Genomic DNA, 17,410 nt, shown 5'->3' with positions numbered 1-17,410 from the left:
ACCCTCAAGTTTAGTGTGTTCAGCACTCAACTTGCTCAGTAACTCAAGCATACCTTTGAAGTAATACAGGAAATAATAATGAAATTGGATGGAAAGAACTTATCAAAGAAAGCACAAGTTCTCAATATGAAACTCGCCGCTCAGTTGAGTAAAGTTTCATATGGAAAATGAGTGTTTAAAGTCTGCAGTAGAAAAGATTTATATTGTTACAGTTCTCTAAGTTGAGCAAATATACTGACATGTTTTATGTTGTAAGGAATTGGCTGGGAAATGAAACTGTAACCTTTTTGTAGTTGTTTTCTATTTCAATGTCCAACTCAGCTGTGTTTTGTGCTGTGTAAAAAAACGATGTATAACAATTCTGAAAATACAATTGTGTTGTACCTTTTCTAATTGTTGAGTGTTCTTCCTACACTTTCACCTAGTGCTCTCTTAAAATGCTTGATTAACGCTTGAAAATATGTCTTTGAATTAACATCATGAAATAATGGAAAGGATTTCCACATGATTAACTAGCTGTCTTTTAGCATGAAGCATATTTGTTGAGCTAACTTACTTTTAGTGAGTTGGACCTACTGAATCAGGTAGTGTGAAGGCACTACTGTAAAATAAGGTGGTTTCAACTAGATTTATATTCATCTTAATGAAGTAACATCAATGATTTGGTCCTAAACATTGCAGATTAGTTGGGCTGGCTGTATTGCATTACACTGGGGTCACACTATAGTAACTGAGTTAAAGGAACCTTTAAAACATGTTGAGTCAACACATTTCATTTGAATTTGAATAACCTTAATGAATGGAGTTGAGCCAACTCATTTGATTTACAATCATCCATTGCATCACCATAATTCTGGTGAAGCCAACACATTTGGTTTAAATTATGTTGGCAAAACATAATAAATTATGTTGTGCCAACTCATTTTATTTAAATAAGAATAAACGCAATATATTGCGTTGAACCAACACATTTGCTTTAAACAGGAGTAACAATTACATGGCGCTGAAATAAAGCAAAGCAATCAGCTGGAAATCCTTTCCATAATTTTTTTATGTTCATCCAATGGCTATTTTTTCAGTGTATAAACAACTTTTGTTCTTTATCTGGAAATATGAGGATAACATTTAGATTTGATGTTTTCATGTGAGAATGAAAACATGAAAATGTGGATCTGATCACATATTTATTACAGATTTATGAAGTCATATTGGATAAGACAGGAATCTGGAAACTATATTCTCTAATAATGCCAAACAGACAAAGATCTATTTTGCTGCTGCATCTCAATAAGTTAGAAAAAATTACTTAATTTTTTCAGAAATTATATGAAACATCAAAGGAAGTTATTAAACGGGAGTTTGAAGCCAATTCACTTTATAATTGTTAAAAGTCATGAATCTGTCAGGAAGTGGAGGCGCAGAAATCAACATGAGAAATATTTTCTGAAGGTCCAATAAGAGGGAAACTTTCAGACCTTCAAGGAGAACAAACAGAAACTTGTCCACCTGGATTTATTTGAGTTAATATATATACTTAATATATATTTAGCTAGCAAGCTAATCATCAAGCTTCTGTGTCTGTAGCTAAATATTTAGCTCACAAAGCTAAATATTCGACCTCAACCTAAATATTTAGTTGACTCACTAAATGATAAGCTAGCAGGCTAAATATTTATGCAGATGATCCAAATTATTGCTGTTATTTTTTGACAGAGCTGCTCTCTGTGCAGAGGAGCCGGGATTCGTGGCTCTGGCCAGCATTAGTGCAGAAGTCGTCAGAGGAGGTCAGCAGAGGTCAGCAGAGGTCAGCGGAGGTCAGCAGAGGTCAGCAGAGGTCAGCAGAGGTCAGCAGAGGTCAGCGGAGGTCAGCAGACGCCTCAAGCTTCAGGGCGTTTTCCAGTTGAAGTGTTTTAAATGATGTCCAGATTTTTCAGGTGAAATGAGTCTGCAGGTGACATCATAGACACAAAAAGTAAAGACATAAAACATAAACAGTTGCAAATTGTTGCAACTGGAGTCCTGGAGTCTTCTCTGTGGGGTGAACAGACTGGAGGAAACATGGACAGAAACTCGTCTTTTAGGAGTTCGGTCTGAATCTCAGCCGGTTGCGTTTGGGTTGCATGGAGCTGTGGGAACCGCAGGCTGCAGTGATTTATGTCTGCAGATATGGAAGCTCTGTCATCGCTCAGAAGAATAAAGGCTGTTTGAGCAGGGAGCGGTTTCCACTTCCTTTTAGGGAAACAACGAGGCCTCAGCACAGAAACTTCACATTTCAGCAGGAGGCCGTGCTGGAAGGTCGGAGTGACGTTTTCCTTGGATGCCTCTGACTCTGAGGTGACAGAGTTCATGTTTCTCCCTGCAGACACGGAGCAGAAGCAGCTGGATCAGAGACGAGTCGCTGTCGGGTCATTGGGTCAGAAACTGACATGTTTCAATGTTGGACCTTTAGTTGGATCTGAGGATTAAGATTAACTCCAGGCTGCTGGACCTCCAGGGTCCCAGGAAACATTTCAACCAAAATGTTTCCATCTGAACTTTTAACAGAGGAAATAAAGTTCAGCTCACAGCCAATAAAACCTCCTAGAGGGTTGAAAAGCTGAAAGTCTGATCGTTATTGTGCCTACCAGGTAAACTGGGTCAAAGGTCAGACCAGAAGCCACTGCAGTCCTAAAATACTTTGAATCTGATTTAACTCTTTAGAAACGCACAACAGATTCAACCCTGTTATTATTCAGCAAAACTTTCAGCAGCCATTGAACCTGTGTCAAAGTCAAGGTCCGCGGGCCGAACCCGGCTCACCACAGCCACTTCTGTGGCCCTCCAGACTCTAGATGAGTTACAATTTAAAGGCCAGCATCGTGTAAAATCAATTTTTTCAAATCATTCCATCATGATGTAATGCAGTGGTGCTCCCCCTAGGGGGCGCAGTGCCATTGCAAAGAAGCTTTTTAAATGCATTGATGATAGCAAAGTTGAATATTGTTACAGATAATAAAAAATAAATGTGCTTGAGGGAACACATTTCTTCTACAGTATAGAACTACAATTTTAGATTTATTTTTCTTTTTTGGAGGGAACTTTGTTGGAATCCATGGGGGCCAGAAGAAAAAACTTTGGGAACCACAGATTTAATATTTTTCACAGGAGTTTTGCCTTCATTCTTTCAGACAAAATGCCTGGTGGACTTAGCCCCGCCTCCGAGGCGCAGCTCCTCCCCCACTCAGCTCCTTCAGACTAGCCAGCAGCAATTAGCAAACAGCTGGTGGAGCTGCTGAGCTCATTATAGCAGCTGCTGCTCAGAGCGACGCTGGTAAAAATGTCAAAGGCTTAATAGAGGAGCCATGTTGGGACGCCGTACTGGAGACAGAGCTTCAGAAAGAGCAGGAGCTTCTTAAACAGACAGAGGCCCAATTTCAAGATAATAAATCAGGAGCTGAAATGTATTTTGTCATATTTGACATATTTACTATTTTATAACACTGAATGTGACATAAATACTGGACTGGAAAATGGAAATATGTGAATGGAAAACAGAATACTGTCCCTTCAACACAACCAGAACCAGAACCAGAACCCAGCTGGTCCTCCTGAATCTCACTTTATTCTCCTTGATCTGGTGAAGCCGTTTACTGCCACCTGCTGGCCAAACCGGCACAGTGCGTCCACAAGGCAGCTGGGAGAACTGGGAGAACTGGGCAGACTTCCCAGGTGATGAGTGAATCAGCTGGACTCGGTTGAATCCAGAAAAGATGAACTAACATCTGCAGCTCTATTAAACTTTAATAAAGAAATGTTTAACATTTTATGTAGACGGTTAATTTCTTAAATATGTCATCAGATCATTAAATGCAAACTGGAAAGAGCTGATATGGATAATTAAATGTGTTCCTGTAGCGTCACTTTGAATTTATCTATCAAATGAAAGTGGCGGGGCGTGGCTATGGGCGGGGCAACAACAGGTCTAATCTGGGCTCTGATTGGCTGATGCCAGACGACAGTAAACTGAATCCTCCTCAGAGGATCAAAACGAACTGATCACTGGATCAGTGCTAAGAAACGTGAAGCATGAAACTAAAGTAAAGAGGCAAATAGTGACATTTTATAATACAGCCACCATATTACCTACAGAAGTTAGAAAGTAATGCATATTTCAAAAAAAATTTGACTTCATAATTTAACACCTCTGTCTCTTAAGAAGCTCCTGCTCTTTCTGAAGCTCTGCCTCCAGTACGGCGTCCCAACACTGCTCCTCTATTAAGGCTTTGACATTTTTACCAGCGTCGGTCTATAGCAGCTGGTATAACGAGCTTAGCATCTGTTTGCTAATTACTGCTGGCTAGTCTGGAGGAGCTGAGTGGGGGAGGAGCTGCGCCTCGGAGACGGGGCTAGGGCCACCCAGGAGTTGAGCAACTGAATGGTTTGTTAAATCTGATTTGTTAAATCTAGGCAACACTCACAGTTTGTTTTGATGAGAGAAATTTACATGACACTGGCCCTTTAAACCAGTTAGAGAAACTAGTAATTCACAAAATAAAGTTCTTCAAATTAAGAGCCTGGCAGTTTCTGCAGAACTGAAGTGGTTCTGATGTTTGAACAGGAAGAAACCAGAAGCAAAACATGAATAAAGTTAAAAAGTTTATTAAAATGCAGCAAACAGAGAAACAGGAAGTTACAGTTCATACAAATCATAGAAAACATTTGATTGGATCTGAAGATGCCGATACAAAACAGGATCGTCTGACAGAAAAACCGCTTGCATTCATGTTTTTACATGATTGTCACACAGATTATTGGCAATAAAAACAGATTCAAACATGTTCAGATCGATCAGGAGATCTGGAAGAAACTAAACCAGGAGAAACAAAAGCTCTCCTCGAACTTGCAGTCCTCTCTAGTCTACGGGCATAAAACCAACGATACAGAGACAAAACCAACGATACGGAGACAAAACCAACGATATGGAGACAAAACCAACGATACGGAGACAAAACCAACGATACGGAGACAAAACCAACGATACGGAGACAAAACCAACGATACGGAGACAAAACCAACGATACAGAGACAAAACCAACGATACGGAGACAAAACCAACGATATGGAGACAAAACCAACGATACGGAGACAAAACCAACGATACGGAGACAAAACCAACGATACGGAGACAAAACCAACGATACGGAGACAAAACCAACGATACGGAGACAAAACCAACGATATGGAGACAAAACCAACGATATGGAGACAAAACCAACGATATGGAGACAACCAACGATACGGAGACAAAACCAACGATACGGAGACAAAACCAACGATATGGAGACAAAACCAACGATATGGAGACAAAACCAACGATATGGAGACAAAACCAACGATACGGAGACAAAACCAACGATACGGAGACAAAACCAACGATACGGAGACAAAACCAACGATACGGAGACAAAACCAACGATACGGAGACAAAACCAACGATACGGAGACAAAACCAACAATACGGAGACAAAACCAACGATATGGAGACAAAACCAACGATATGGAGACAAAACCAACGATATGGAGACAAAACCAACGATACGGAGACAAAACCAACAATACGGAGACAAAACCAACGATATGGAGACAAAACCAACGATACGGAGACAAAACCAACGATATGGAGACAAAACCAACGATATTACCATAAACCGCTCAATCTGACGGATGACTGAACATTTATAAAACAGCAGAAAAGGTAAAGATCATCTTTAAGGCAGAAACTGTGATTTTCTACTAAATAAAAACAGGAAGTGGTTCCTTAGCCTGACAGGAAGTACATAGTTTCCTTTAAGACGATTAAAGGTGTAACAGCAGGACAGACGTTGCACCCGGACCCAAACCGGAGATCCGATATGATCAGTTTCTGTCTCAGCAGCAGAAACATTTAGAAACACGAAGCTGCAGGCAGATAAATCCATGGGCTGCAGGAACGTCACACGGTTCATGTTTCACATCAGAAGAAACTGATTTCAGAGGAAATGATGGAAAATGACTCAAATGAGATTACAGCTCCCCCTGCTGGACAGTGACAGGAGTTTCACTTCAGATTCATCCTAATTGCCGTGAAATCTGCAGATGATTGATATGAAACATTTCATTTGGACATAAATGTGCAGCTGAACAGTTTCTGCCCGATTCATTTGGAAAACCAAACATTCATCTTCCTTCAGGGAGTAAAATAATCGACACATCTGGACAAATCTACAAAAATCTGAAAATTTACAGAAAAATTCCATTTAAAAACAAAAAAACCATCAAGAAACGGTGGCAAGTTAATGAGGAGCTTACATAATTTACAAGATATCCAGAATTATAAGGCAACTGTTAAAAAGCAAAGCTGGCAGAGCAGGAGAAAACCAGTAAAAACCAGTAAAAACCAGTCAGAACCAGTCAGAACCAGTCAGAACCAGTAAGGCGTGTGACTCCCAGTGGAGCAGAGTTTAGTGGTTTGGTTGTTTTAGTGTCTGCTGGTTCTGAATCTACAGCAATAAAAACCAGTTTGTGTCTCAGGCGGCTCTGATTGGCTGATGGAGCGCCCCCCGCAGGCGCCCCCGTGCTCTACGCCGTTCCGTTGGCGTCTCCGTTCAGCTTCTCGGCCTCAGGCGGAGGAACGGCGCCGTTGGTGGTGGGCGGGGCCTGAGCGCCCTGGAAGGGATGACCTCTGACCTTCAGGAAGAGGATGACGTCGAGGATGAACGCCACCATGGCCAGGAAGCCGAACAGCTGCAGACAGGAAATAAGAAACCAGGAGAAAAACAAAGTCAGAAAATTACAAAAATGGAAAATAGTGAATTTAATAAGAAAAAACATCAACAAAAACATTTCTGTTTCTAAACACAGAAAAATCATCATCATCATCATCATCATCATATTATTATTATTATTATTTCAGAACAATCTTTTCACAACTTTATTCTCATAATGAAGAAAATAATTCTGTCCCCCAGGGACGCAGAGGAACCCTGGGGGACGCGGAGGGACCCTGGGGACGCGGAGGAACCCTGGGGGACGCGGAGGGACCCTGGGGACGCGGAGGAACCCTGGGGGACGCGGAGGGACCCTGGGGGACGCGGAGGGACCCTGGGGACGCGGAGGAACCCTGGGGGACGCGGAGGGACCCTGGGGACGCAGAGGAACCCTGGGGGACGCGGAGGGACCCTGGGGACGCAGAGGAACCCTGGGGGACGCGGAGGGACCCTGGGGACGCAGAGGAACCCTGGGGGACGCGGAGGAACCCTGGGGGACGCGGAGGGACCCTGGGGACGCGGAGGGACCCTGGGGGACGCGGAGGAACCCTGGGGGACGCGGAGGGACCCTGGGGGACGCGGAGGAACCCTGGGGGACGCGGAGGAACCCTGGGGGACGCGGAGGGACCCTGGGGGACGGAGGGACCCTGGGGACGCGGAGGAACCCTGGGGGACGCGGAGGGACCCTGGGGGACGCGGAGGGACCCTGGGGACGCGGAGGGACCCTGGGGACGCGGAGGAACCCTGGGGGACGCGGAGGGACCCTGGGGACGCGGAGGAACCCTGGGGGACAGCGTCTCACCACAGCAATGGTCTCCACCGTCGTTTTGCCGTTGTTGGCTGCAAACACGATGGAGGCGATGAAGAAGAAGACGGCGATGAGGAGCGTGTACAGGAAGTCCTGCAGGACAGAAAAATCATCACTTCAGTAGTAATACAACAGGAACAGACAGAACCAGAACCAGAGCAGAACCAGAGCAGAACCTTACCACTTTGGGCCAGCAGCTGATGCCCACCCTGCTGTGCAGCGTGGTGGACAGGAGGAAGAGGAGCAGCGCCGTGAAGAGGAAGGCTGTGCAGCTCACAAACTCAAAGAAGTACAGAGGAGAGCAGCTGAGGCAGGTGGACACCGTCTCCTCCAGGACGAAGGCCACCAGGGACAGCAGCTGGGGACACGGCGCGGCAAACCATCAGAACCAGAACCACAGTTATGTGATGTATCCGGCCCAGTAAGGGCGGCCATCTTGATCTGTAAACTACCAGCCAACCAGGTGACGCTACATAATGACATCATCAGCCAGCGTCCAAATAGACAGGAAGAGTTTGTGTTGCCCTGCGACCTCCAGGTGACCCTGAAACGTTCGCTGGAGAGGCACCAGAACCTCCTGACCCACCAGAACCTCCTGACCCACCAGAACCTCCTGACCCACCAGAACCTCCTGACCCACCAGAACCTCCTGACCCACCAGAACCTCCTGACCCACCAGAACCTCCTGACCCACCAGAACCTCCTGACCCACCAGGAACGAGGGTGGAAGAAAATGGATGATGGAGAATCTGGTTTCCTGCTCCTGGTTCTGCAGTGAGGCTAGCATGTAGCTGCTAACGGAACCGACTGGTTATTCTTCCTGAGTTCATACTGAGTTTCATTTGAAACCAGTGAGATTAAACTGGTTTTAATGGAGAGCTGCTAACAAAAGGCAGCAGCAGAAACTAAAACATTACAGAGCAGTGGTGTATAAAGTAGTGAAATCTCAGAGTCCAGTAAAAGTATCGGCACCGCTCCAAAATATGACTTTGGTCAAAGTAAAAGTCACTGATTGAAATGTTGCTTGAGTTAAAGTCTTAAAGTATCTGAAATGTTTTGTACTGAAGTCTGGAAATTACTGTAACAATGGATGAACTCAAGTAATGTAATGAAAAGTAAAAAGTAAAACAAGGCAAATGCAGTTTGAATGACATTTTTTATATTTTGGTAAACTTGTTAAATATACTTAAAATAATGAACAGAACCAAGTGCAGGCAAAATGAAACCTGCTAATAGATAAACCTGCAGCATCATTTAGTTAAGAACATTAGGTGCTTTACCTACAAGGTTAACTTAACCTGCTTTAGGTTAACTTAACCTGCTTTAGATTAACTTGACCTGCTTTAGATTAACTTAACCTACTTTAGGTTAACTTAACCTGCTTTAGGTTAACTTAACCTGCTTTAGATTAACTTAACCTACTTTAGGTTAACTTAACCTGTTTTAGGTTAACTTAACCTGCTTTAGATTAACTTAACCTGTTTTAGGTTAACTTAACCTGCTTTAGATTAACTTAACCAGCTTTCCAACTGAACCAGCTTCTTAGTAAACCCTCCAGGACAGAAAATACAAAGTTTCTATAAGCCCCAAGTTTTCCCTTTCAGTAAGGTCAGTGCTGAAAATGAGAAAAATAAATAGTCGGTACAGAAAATGCAGCAAACATAAAAAAAACCCGTTATGATTCCTCTACTTCACACACTATAGGTGCAACAACTGGTCATTATGCAAAAGAAAAAGAATTGGGAGGGAAATGCAGCTTATTGACATCTGAAGAGGAGAGCTTTTAGTTAACTTGGTGTTTAATGGGAGAAGGAAACAGACCTCCGTGAAGCTGACACCACCTACTCAAATAATCCAGCAAATACTCTGATTGGTTTGTGCTGTTAAAATGTTTGTTTGTGCAGCTTTGGTTTCCGAGATATTAAAAATGATTTTTTAGGCCATCCAAAATATCTACTTTTTAAGATTACAATTACTGAAAATATTGAATATGACTAAAAATTCACTAGAGAACAGTGTGTCTCGTGTAACTGCATGAATTTAGTGTCAGTTGGTCACAAGGCAAGAAATCTATTTCCATTAGTTTCTCTGGAGAGTTTGGATGTAAAATTTGTTGACTCTCCCTGAGTGAAACTCCAACACCTTGAGGAAGGAGGAGACCAGAGACCGGCTGGCCCAAATTAGCGTTCATGAATCGGATCAACCTCGAGTTAGACGCCGCTCACACCGGATATTGGAACAGTCAAAATCCACATTGAAAACAACTTTGCTGCGTTTGTTTTAACGGCACAAACGGAGCATTAATGAACCAGCCCACTTTGGTTTGTTTTGGAGCAAAATGTGGGGATGGTGACTCTGGATGGCCTAAAAAATCATTTTAATATCTCGGAAACCAAAGCTGCACAAACGAACATTTTAACGGCACAGACCAAACGGAGAACTAACCAATCAGACTGTTTGCTGGACTTTGTGACGTAGGTGGGGAGGAGAAACCTGAGCATCCTGTTGGAGATGAACAAGCCCAGGCAAGCAGGCTTTGTTGCAGTCGGTCAGTTGGTTGGTCATAACATTTGTGTTTCTCTCTCGTTTTTTGTAACGACTAACTAAACCACACATTGAAAATGTATCGGAGTAAAAGTATAAAATTAAGTTCGGAAATGTAGTGAAGTAAAAGCGAAAGTTATCAAAAATGTTCTTACTCGAGGAAAGTATGAAGTACTCTAAAATATACTTAAGTAAAGTAGTGAAGTATTTTTACTTTGTTACTATACAAGACTGTTACAGAAAGACAACATCCAGACGCTGCCTCAAAAGAAATCTATTGTATATATATCTATGTCCTCCACCTGAAGGGGCGGAGCCTCTGCTCTGTGTTGAGTTAGAACCTGCAAAACCTCCAGAACCTGCAAAACCTCCAGAACCTGCAAAACCTCCAGAACCTGCAAAACCTCCAGAACCTGCAAAACCTCCAGAACCTGCAGAACCTCCAGAACCTGCAGAACCTCCAGAACCTGCAGAACCTCCAGAACCTGCAAAACCTCCAGAACCTGCAGAACCTCCAGAACCTGCAGAACCTGCCCTTCTTTCCCCCTGAAGCCTCTGGACCCAGGATGTGAGAAAAGAGGAAGGATTTTATTGTGAAAGGTTGCAGCAGGAAGTGCTGACTCTGTGGATTTGATCGGTTTATTCTGATCACTCACTGACTCAGTCAGACGTCTGGTTCTGATACCGGTCCAGTGTGAGGAGCCGGGTCGGGCCACCAAACACAGAACCAGAGGAAGGTTCTAGATGGACCCGTCCTACAGAATCAGAACCGGTCAGATGGAGGCCCAGAACTCTGAACATCCGGTTTCTGCAGCCGGTTCTGTTCGGCCCGGATGCCCTACTAGGCGCCGTTGCGACAGCAGGTGGTTCTGCTGACTGCAGCCAAGCCGGGTCCTGCAGAACTTTCACTTCTCCGTCTGCTGCTTCCTGCTGAAGAGCAGAACCAGAACCAGAACCGGACCTGAACTTTAACGGCCAGAACGTTGACTTGTAATCTGAATTTCCTCCGTGGAACTTTGACCCAGATTCTGATTTTATTTTGATGATGAAATTATATATTTTTCTTCAGATGAACCCAGAATGAAAAACCTGGATCAGAACCACCTCTAGTTCTGGATCTCGGACCAGGATTCTCTGAAAGGAGATTTTTATGATTTTAGTTTTTAAAAATGATTTTTGGCCCAATGGGTGAGAAGTCTGTTCTGCTTCACTGTTTGTCCCGCAGCATGATGCTGCCATCGCAACACGTGTGTGGAGGACAACACGTGGTTCTGATCCGTCTTCCTCGAGCGGCGTTTAAGGACCAGAATGTCTTTATAGAAACGACCCTGAGCCGAACCAGAACCAAAACAACATGGCCGCCCGCGTCTTTCACTGGCTGTATGTAAACTTCTGGCCTCTGCGTCACTCTGAGCCGACAGACGAGGCGACGTGTGAAACTTCCTGTCACAACAACCGAGGATTCAGAGAGAAGAGAAAGAAGAAGTGACTCAGGGAAACCACAGCAACGGGTTCAGAGCATGGAGCCAACAGGAAACCAGACTGGGGAACCGGGTCAGTACCGGAACATGAACAGAACCTTCCACTGGAAAGACTGGATTAGTTTACAGCTTGAAACTAAAAGGTTTAAATTTAATCTGATTATGAACTGAACCACTGAACTGAACAGTTCCCGACTCAGTTCAGTGGTTCTGGTTCGGTTCTGGTTCTGATCCAGCCGTGTTTATACATCTGGACCTCGAGCCCAGTTGCAGTAACCAAGGTAGCCTGATCAGAACCAGAGGACCCGGGCGGTTCTGCCCAGACAGCGTTACTCAGAGCTGAGTGAACTTTGACCTCACCACTTCCAGGATCTTCAGGGCGAAGCGCGGCGTGTCCAGATGCTCCGACGCCGGGCCGAGCCAGAACGGCGCCTTCGGGTTAGAAACCGTTGTCGCCGTGTAAACTTCGTTGGCCATGATGGAGCTGGAGACAGAACAGGAAGACGCATCAGAGTCCAGGTCTATGACCACTTCCTGTTGGAACCATTCATTAAAGAAGTTCTGCAGAAGAGACGCGCAGCCGCCTGAGAATGTGTGTAAAGACTTTCAATGAGAGGAAATTTGAACTTAAGTGAAAATAAATGAGTGAATGAAATGATAAAACAGAAGGAAACCAAACGATGAGTGAAATGTTTCATGGACTGAGATATTTTAGTTTTTAAAAATTATTTTTGGCCCAATGGGTGAAAAGTCTGGTCTGCTTCACTGTTTGTCCCGCAGCATGATGCTGCCCCCCTTTGCCCCCCGGGTGGCAGGAAGGCGACGCCCCCTTTGCCCCCCGGGTGGCAGGAAGGCGACGCCCCCTTTGCCCCCCGGGTGGCAGGAAGGCGACGCCCCTTTGCCCCCCGGGTGGCAGGAAGGCGACGCCCCCTTTGCCCCCCGGGTGGCAGGAAGGCGACGTTGGACCTGGGCGGTTGGCGGCTCCTCGGCGGAGCATCAGATGACTTCTAGAGGCTCAGGTTTAGCTTTGCCACATTTTGTCCTGGTGACCAGCTGGGCCAATCAGAGAGCAGGAGGTCCCGCCCTTCACTGTGATTGGTTTAGGCCTCATGTATCTGCTGAGGAACAGGGAACATTTTAGACTTCTGTTTTTCCTCTAAGGACCGGGCGAACCACTGAAACTTGTAAGATTCTGGAGCTAAATGTTCCTGACAGGCACTGAACGCACCACAGGCTGATGCATGGCCTGGTTCTGGTTCTGGTCTAGATCAGGAACAGCAGCTAGGACTAAAGTAGAAATGTGAACGTCTCTGATCCAGAACCAGAAAGTTTGAGGCTCTTATGATCCAAAACTGGTTCTGAGACACAAATGACCCTTTTTTGTTTCAATTCTATCAATAAACAACAGAGAAATTGTCGGAAAAACCAAACTGAAGATCAGATGAGACACAGATTTCTACATAAAAACATCTGTAGGATGACTGGATTTTCACAATATCAGTATTCATGCATGTTTTGGGTCAATTATTAGAATAATGCTACATGTTACTGCGACAGAACTGCAAACTTTACTGCAATAATTAGACAATATCCAACATTTCAATGAATGACATTTATTCCTAACATCATGCAGAACTAGATGAAGCTGCAGGGAAATATGTGACCTCAAGGAAAAACCAAAAACAAACATTTGGAGGGGATTTCTGTTTGCTCTGCAAGTGAAAGTGAAAAACAGCAACCATGTGTTCAATTTCAAACTTTCCCATCATCTCAGGTTTAAAACACCAACCGTGATTCAGAAATATAAGGAAAAACGGTTTTTAATCAGAGCAAATCTTAAACATTTCACCTCAACAAAACTTTCTGGGAAAATCGGACTTTATCTCCACCAAACTCAATCCGTAAAACTAACAATTTAAACTAAAACGTCGGTAGTTACCAAACTAAACAGCTAAAAAGAGGATATATGGGTTTTCTGTTCAGCCAGGAGTCCTGCAGGAAGTTCGGCCCAGATTTTATCCGACCAAAGTTTGATCTGAATGGCTCCAGCAGCTGGATCTGGTCCAGTGGGATCCCAGCAGATCCCAGCAGATCCCGGCTTTTCACAGAGGATTCAACTCAATAATAAATGGAGATCTTTAAGAAAACGTGAATTTTTAAACTTTTAATTCCGAGTCAAACAAGACATTTTAAGACGTTTGGCTTCAACGTCAGCGGCCTTAAGGCGATGAAGTTTCAACTTTTTGACCGAAAGGGCCAGAAAATGAGAATCTGAGAATACGAGACGACAAACGGTTAAAACTCACGGCTGTGTTTTTCCGGGTCTCAGGAAAGAAGAACTTTACAGTTAAACTCCAACTCCGTCACCTCTGGGCTTTGTTTCTCCTCCACTTCCGCCTTTCAGAACTTTATCAAGCTGGAACGCAAAACCGAACTTCCGGTACCCACCGGAAGTTTTCGACGTCGCTGTTTTGTAAAGTCTAAAACGATTACAGTTTATCTTTCAGTAGGTTAAACACAAGAATCATCACTTTTCATCCATAATGAAGCTCAAAGGGTGGAAACAAAGTGACTAAGATGTTGAAGTTTGATTGTGATGAGAAAAAAGCCTGGAGTTTGGTTTCTAACAGCGACATCTAGTGGCGGAAAACGACGGAAGCTCAATGTTTGAAAAATGACCACTATTTTTTTCTCTATTTAATGATTAAACCAAAAGCTTTCTGACTTTGTAACTTTACAAACATCCCATAATGTTCATATGAAATATGTAACAGTTTACAGTCATATTTTCACATGTAATTCAAACATAAAGAGTATCATAGATGAAACTAAACATTAATCCATCCATTTTCTGTACATCTTGTCTTGAACGTTCTGGGTGAGACGAAATATTTAATCAACAACCAAAAATGTATGCTTTATTAAATGTTTAGCATCCAAACTAAACATTTAATTCCCAAAATAAATATAGAATTTTTGAATTCGACATTTAGTTTGGAACTGTGTGCAGGTACACAGTCACCGAACACCTAATAAAAGATTGTTTTCTGAAGATCTTTTAGAAGTGATTTTTTGGTAACTGAAATACAGAAGAGACAGAAAAATACATTATTATGTAATTAGTGCTGCACTGAAAGATTATAAAGCTCCATATTTGATCAAACAGCAGCACATGTCGAATGTCTCTAAAACGCATAAAGCTTTCAAAATGGGAGTTTTTTCAGACCCCAGGCGTAGAAAGTCAGCTCAGAACCGCCAGCCTCATCAGAAGATCCAGCAAATAGTCTGAGTGCTCACTGCTCTGTTTGTGCAAGTTTGTGCTGTTAAAAGGTCTGCAGCAAAGTTGTTTTCAAGTTGGATATTGGATATTGCCCTGTGAACAAAAATATTTTTTTAGGTCATTGAAACATTTCCTGCACAACATCCTCAGTAGTTTTTATGATTGTCCTTTTTTCTGATTTGATTTTTGTGCAATAAATAAAATAAACTCACATCACTTCCTGCAGGGCAGCAGCTCTGAACACACTGGAATGGCCTAGTCAAAGTCCAGCTGAAAACCCATATCAGGAAGCTTTATGTTCAGTGATTCTCTGGCTTCCATCCATCTCCAAATGCAGAAGCATGCCACACTTTTCAGATCGAAGCCATTGTTTTCTGATTTGTGTTGCTCAGTTCAACCAGTATGAATACTTCTGGAACGTCCTCACACCTCGGGATGCTTCCGCGCTGGTCTGGAGGATGTGTCATGAAGAAAAGCTGATTTTATTTCCGCCGAAAGAAGCTGAAGTTTCTCTTCACGGCGCGCTGCCTGACTCGGCCTGCAGGGGCGCCGCGGCCCGTTCCTCTCCGGGATTCCCCGGTATAAATGCGGGAGGAGCGGCTGCGGAGCGGAGAGGCTCTCCAGCAGCCAGACGAGGAGGAAGAGGAGGATGAGGGTGAAGAAGAGGAGCTGATTTCAGTTCGGAGCCGCTGAGCTGAAACTGGAAACTTCCGCATGTTTTTCTGAAGCTTTTCCTCATCCGAGCAGGTAAAAGTGAGGAAGACTCTGATGCTGCTGAGGAAGAGTGTGAGGCTGCTGAGGTTTGGGTCAGAGATGATCCGGATTCTGTCTGCTGTCTGCCGGTGACAGGTTCTGTTTCTGGTTCGTTTCCCCCTGATGTAGGTTGGTTCTTATCCTCAGCTGGTTTCTGTCCTGGTGGATCTGATGATCCTCTCCAGGTGATCCTCAGCTGATGATGATGATGATGATGATGATGATGATGATGATGATGATGATGATGATGATGATGATGATGATGAACCAACCCAAACTCTTCACACAAAGCAAAATCACAGCTAGTTGTCTGTAGATGGACATGAAGGAAAATGTCCAACGGTCAGAAAAAAACCAAGAACTGGACTTTAAGGTTCTGGAACTTGGAACCTTAACGAGAAAAACATTTATGAAATAATTAACTTTGGTTTGTTTATGTTTTGATCTGTTGGTTGTTTTGGTGATTTTAGTTCAACAGAAAAAAGTTTAGTTTAATGATGAAAGTTCCTCTGATGGATTGATGGATGAACGGTTGGATGGACGGTTGGATGAACGGTTGGATGAACGGTTGGATGAACGGTTGGATGGATGGTTGGATGAACGGTTGGATGAACGGTTGGATGAACGGTTGGATGGATGGATGGATGGTTGGATGGATGGATGGTTGGATGAACGGTTGGATGAACGGTTGGATGGATGGATGGATGGTTGGATGGATGGATGGTTGGATGAACGGTTGGATGGATGGTTGGATGAACGGTTGGATGAACGGTTGGATGAATGGTTGGATGAATGGTTGGATGGTTGGATGGATGGATGGTTGGATGGATGGATGGTTGGATGAACGGTTGGATGAACGGTTGGATGAATGGTTGGATGGATGGATGGATGGATGGATGGATGGATGGATGGATGGTTGGATGAACGGTTGGATGAACGGTTGGATGAATGGTTGGATGGATGGATGGATGGTTGGATGAACGGTTGGATGAACGGTTGGATGAACGGTTGGATGAACGGTTGGATGAACGGTTGGATGAACGGTTGGATCATGGTAACAGGGTCTTTTATATGGTTCTCTTGGATGTGGATGGGTCTGTTTCCATAGCAACAGCTGCTGAGGCTGATGGGAGTTGTAGTCCTTGGTGGATGTGGAGCTTTTTAGAGTTTCATGAGTTCTTTGTTTCATGTTGTATTTTTAAAATCAACCTGTTGGATTTAATTTATTCATAAATGTCACTTAGCTCAAATTAAATAATTAGAAATATGTAGGTAAACATTTAGTTAGCAAGGTACTTGCTTATGAAATATTTAGTTTGGAGGTAAATGTTAGCTAAACTTACTTTTAAGCTGAATATTTAGTTTGAAACTGTGGCATTTATGAGTGAATGAATAATGTGGTGAAATATGACTTTTAAAATGAACTTCCTGTTTTTTCTCCTGTAACAGACTAAAATTAATAATCCAGATTAATGCTGTTTATTTCTGACAGTGTAGCTTTATGAACGGCCTGTTACAGAGGTTCTGACTGAAACCGGACCGCGGACAGCCGAACACGCCTCTCTGGTTCTGAGATGTATCTGCTCTTCATCCGGTTACCCGAGCCGGCGGCTGGCGGAGGAAGAGCAGGAAACCTGACATTTCCTGCAGGCGGCTCGGTTAATCAGATGATGGCGAGAGCGAACCGTCCGGTTCTGATCCAGACGGATTCAGCTGTGAGACAATAGAAACACGTTATGATTCAGAACATTTTCACAGT

General features: G+C 43.7%; 1 protein-coding gene and 1 pseudogene across 1 annotated transcript; one reads left to right on the top strand and one right to left on the bottom strand.

Annotated features, from left to right (window-relative positions):
* Window positions 1-5,272: 5,272 nt before the first annotated feature.
* On the bottom strand, window positions 5,273-13,981 carry LOC129356522 (CKLF-like MARVEL transmembrane domain-containing protein 4). The gene is made up of 5 exons (XM_055026107.1): window positions 13,925-13,981; window positions 11,979-12,102; window positions 7,775-7,951; window positions 7,588-7,686; window positions 5,273-6,762 (listed from the first exon to the last, which is right to left on the bottom strand). The coding sequence occupies exons 2-5, from the start codon at window positions 12,093-12,095 to the stop codon at window positions 6,598-6,600; spliced, it is 558 nt and encodes a 185-aa protein (XP_054882082.1). The 5' UTR covers window positions 12,096-12,102; window positions 13,925-13,981; the 3' UTR covers window positions 5,273-6,597.
* A 1,570-nt stretch (window positions 13,982-15,551) lies between these two features.
* The window catches only part of LOC129356521 (copine-4-like), a 43,312-nt pseudogene continuing 41,453 nt past the window's right edge, over window positions 15,552-17,410 (top strand).

Source organism: Poeciliopsis prolifica, unplaced genomic scaffold (assembly GCF_027474105.1).
Source record: "Poeciliopsis prolifica strain line A6 unplaced genomic scaffold, Auburn_PproV2 SCAFFOLD177, whole genome shotgun sequence".
NCBI lineage: Eukaryota > Metazoa > Chordata > Actinopteri > Cyprinodontiformes > Poeciliidae > Poeciliopsis > Poeciliopsis prolifica.
This window is presented reverse-complemented; position numbering and strand designations above follow the sequence as displayed.

Bases quoted from the DNA above. Each gene is read 5' to 3' on its own strand.
- LOC129356522 (XM_055026107.1), bottom strand. From the start codon at position 12,095: ATGGCCAACGAAGTTTACACGGCGACAACGGTTTCTAACCCGAAGGCG. The intron at 7,687-7,774 runs GTAAGGTTCTGC...TCTGTCCTGCAG, and splicing joins TCAGCTGCTGGCCCAAAGTG to GACTTCCTGTACACGCTCCT. The intron at 6,763-7,587 runs GTGAGACGCTGT...TCCTGTCTGCAG, and splicing joins CGGTGGAGACCATTGCTGTG to CTGTTCGGCTTCCTGGCCAT.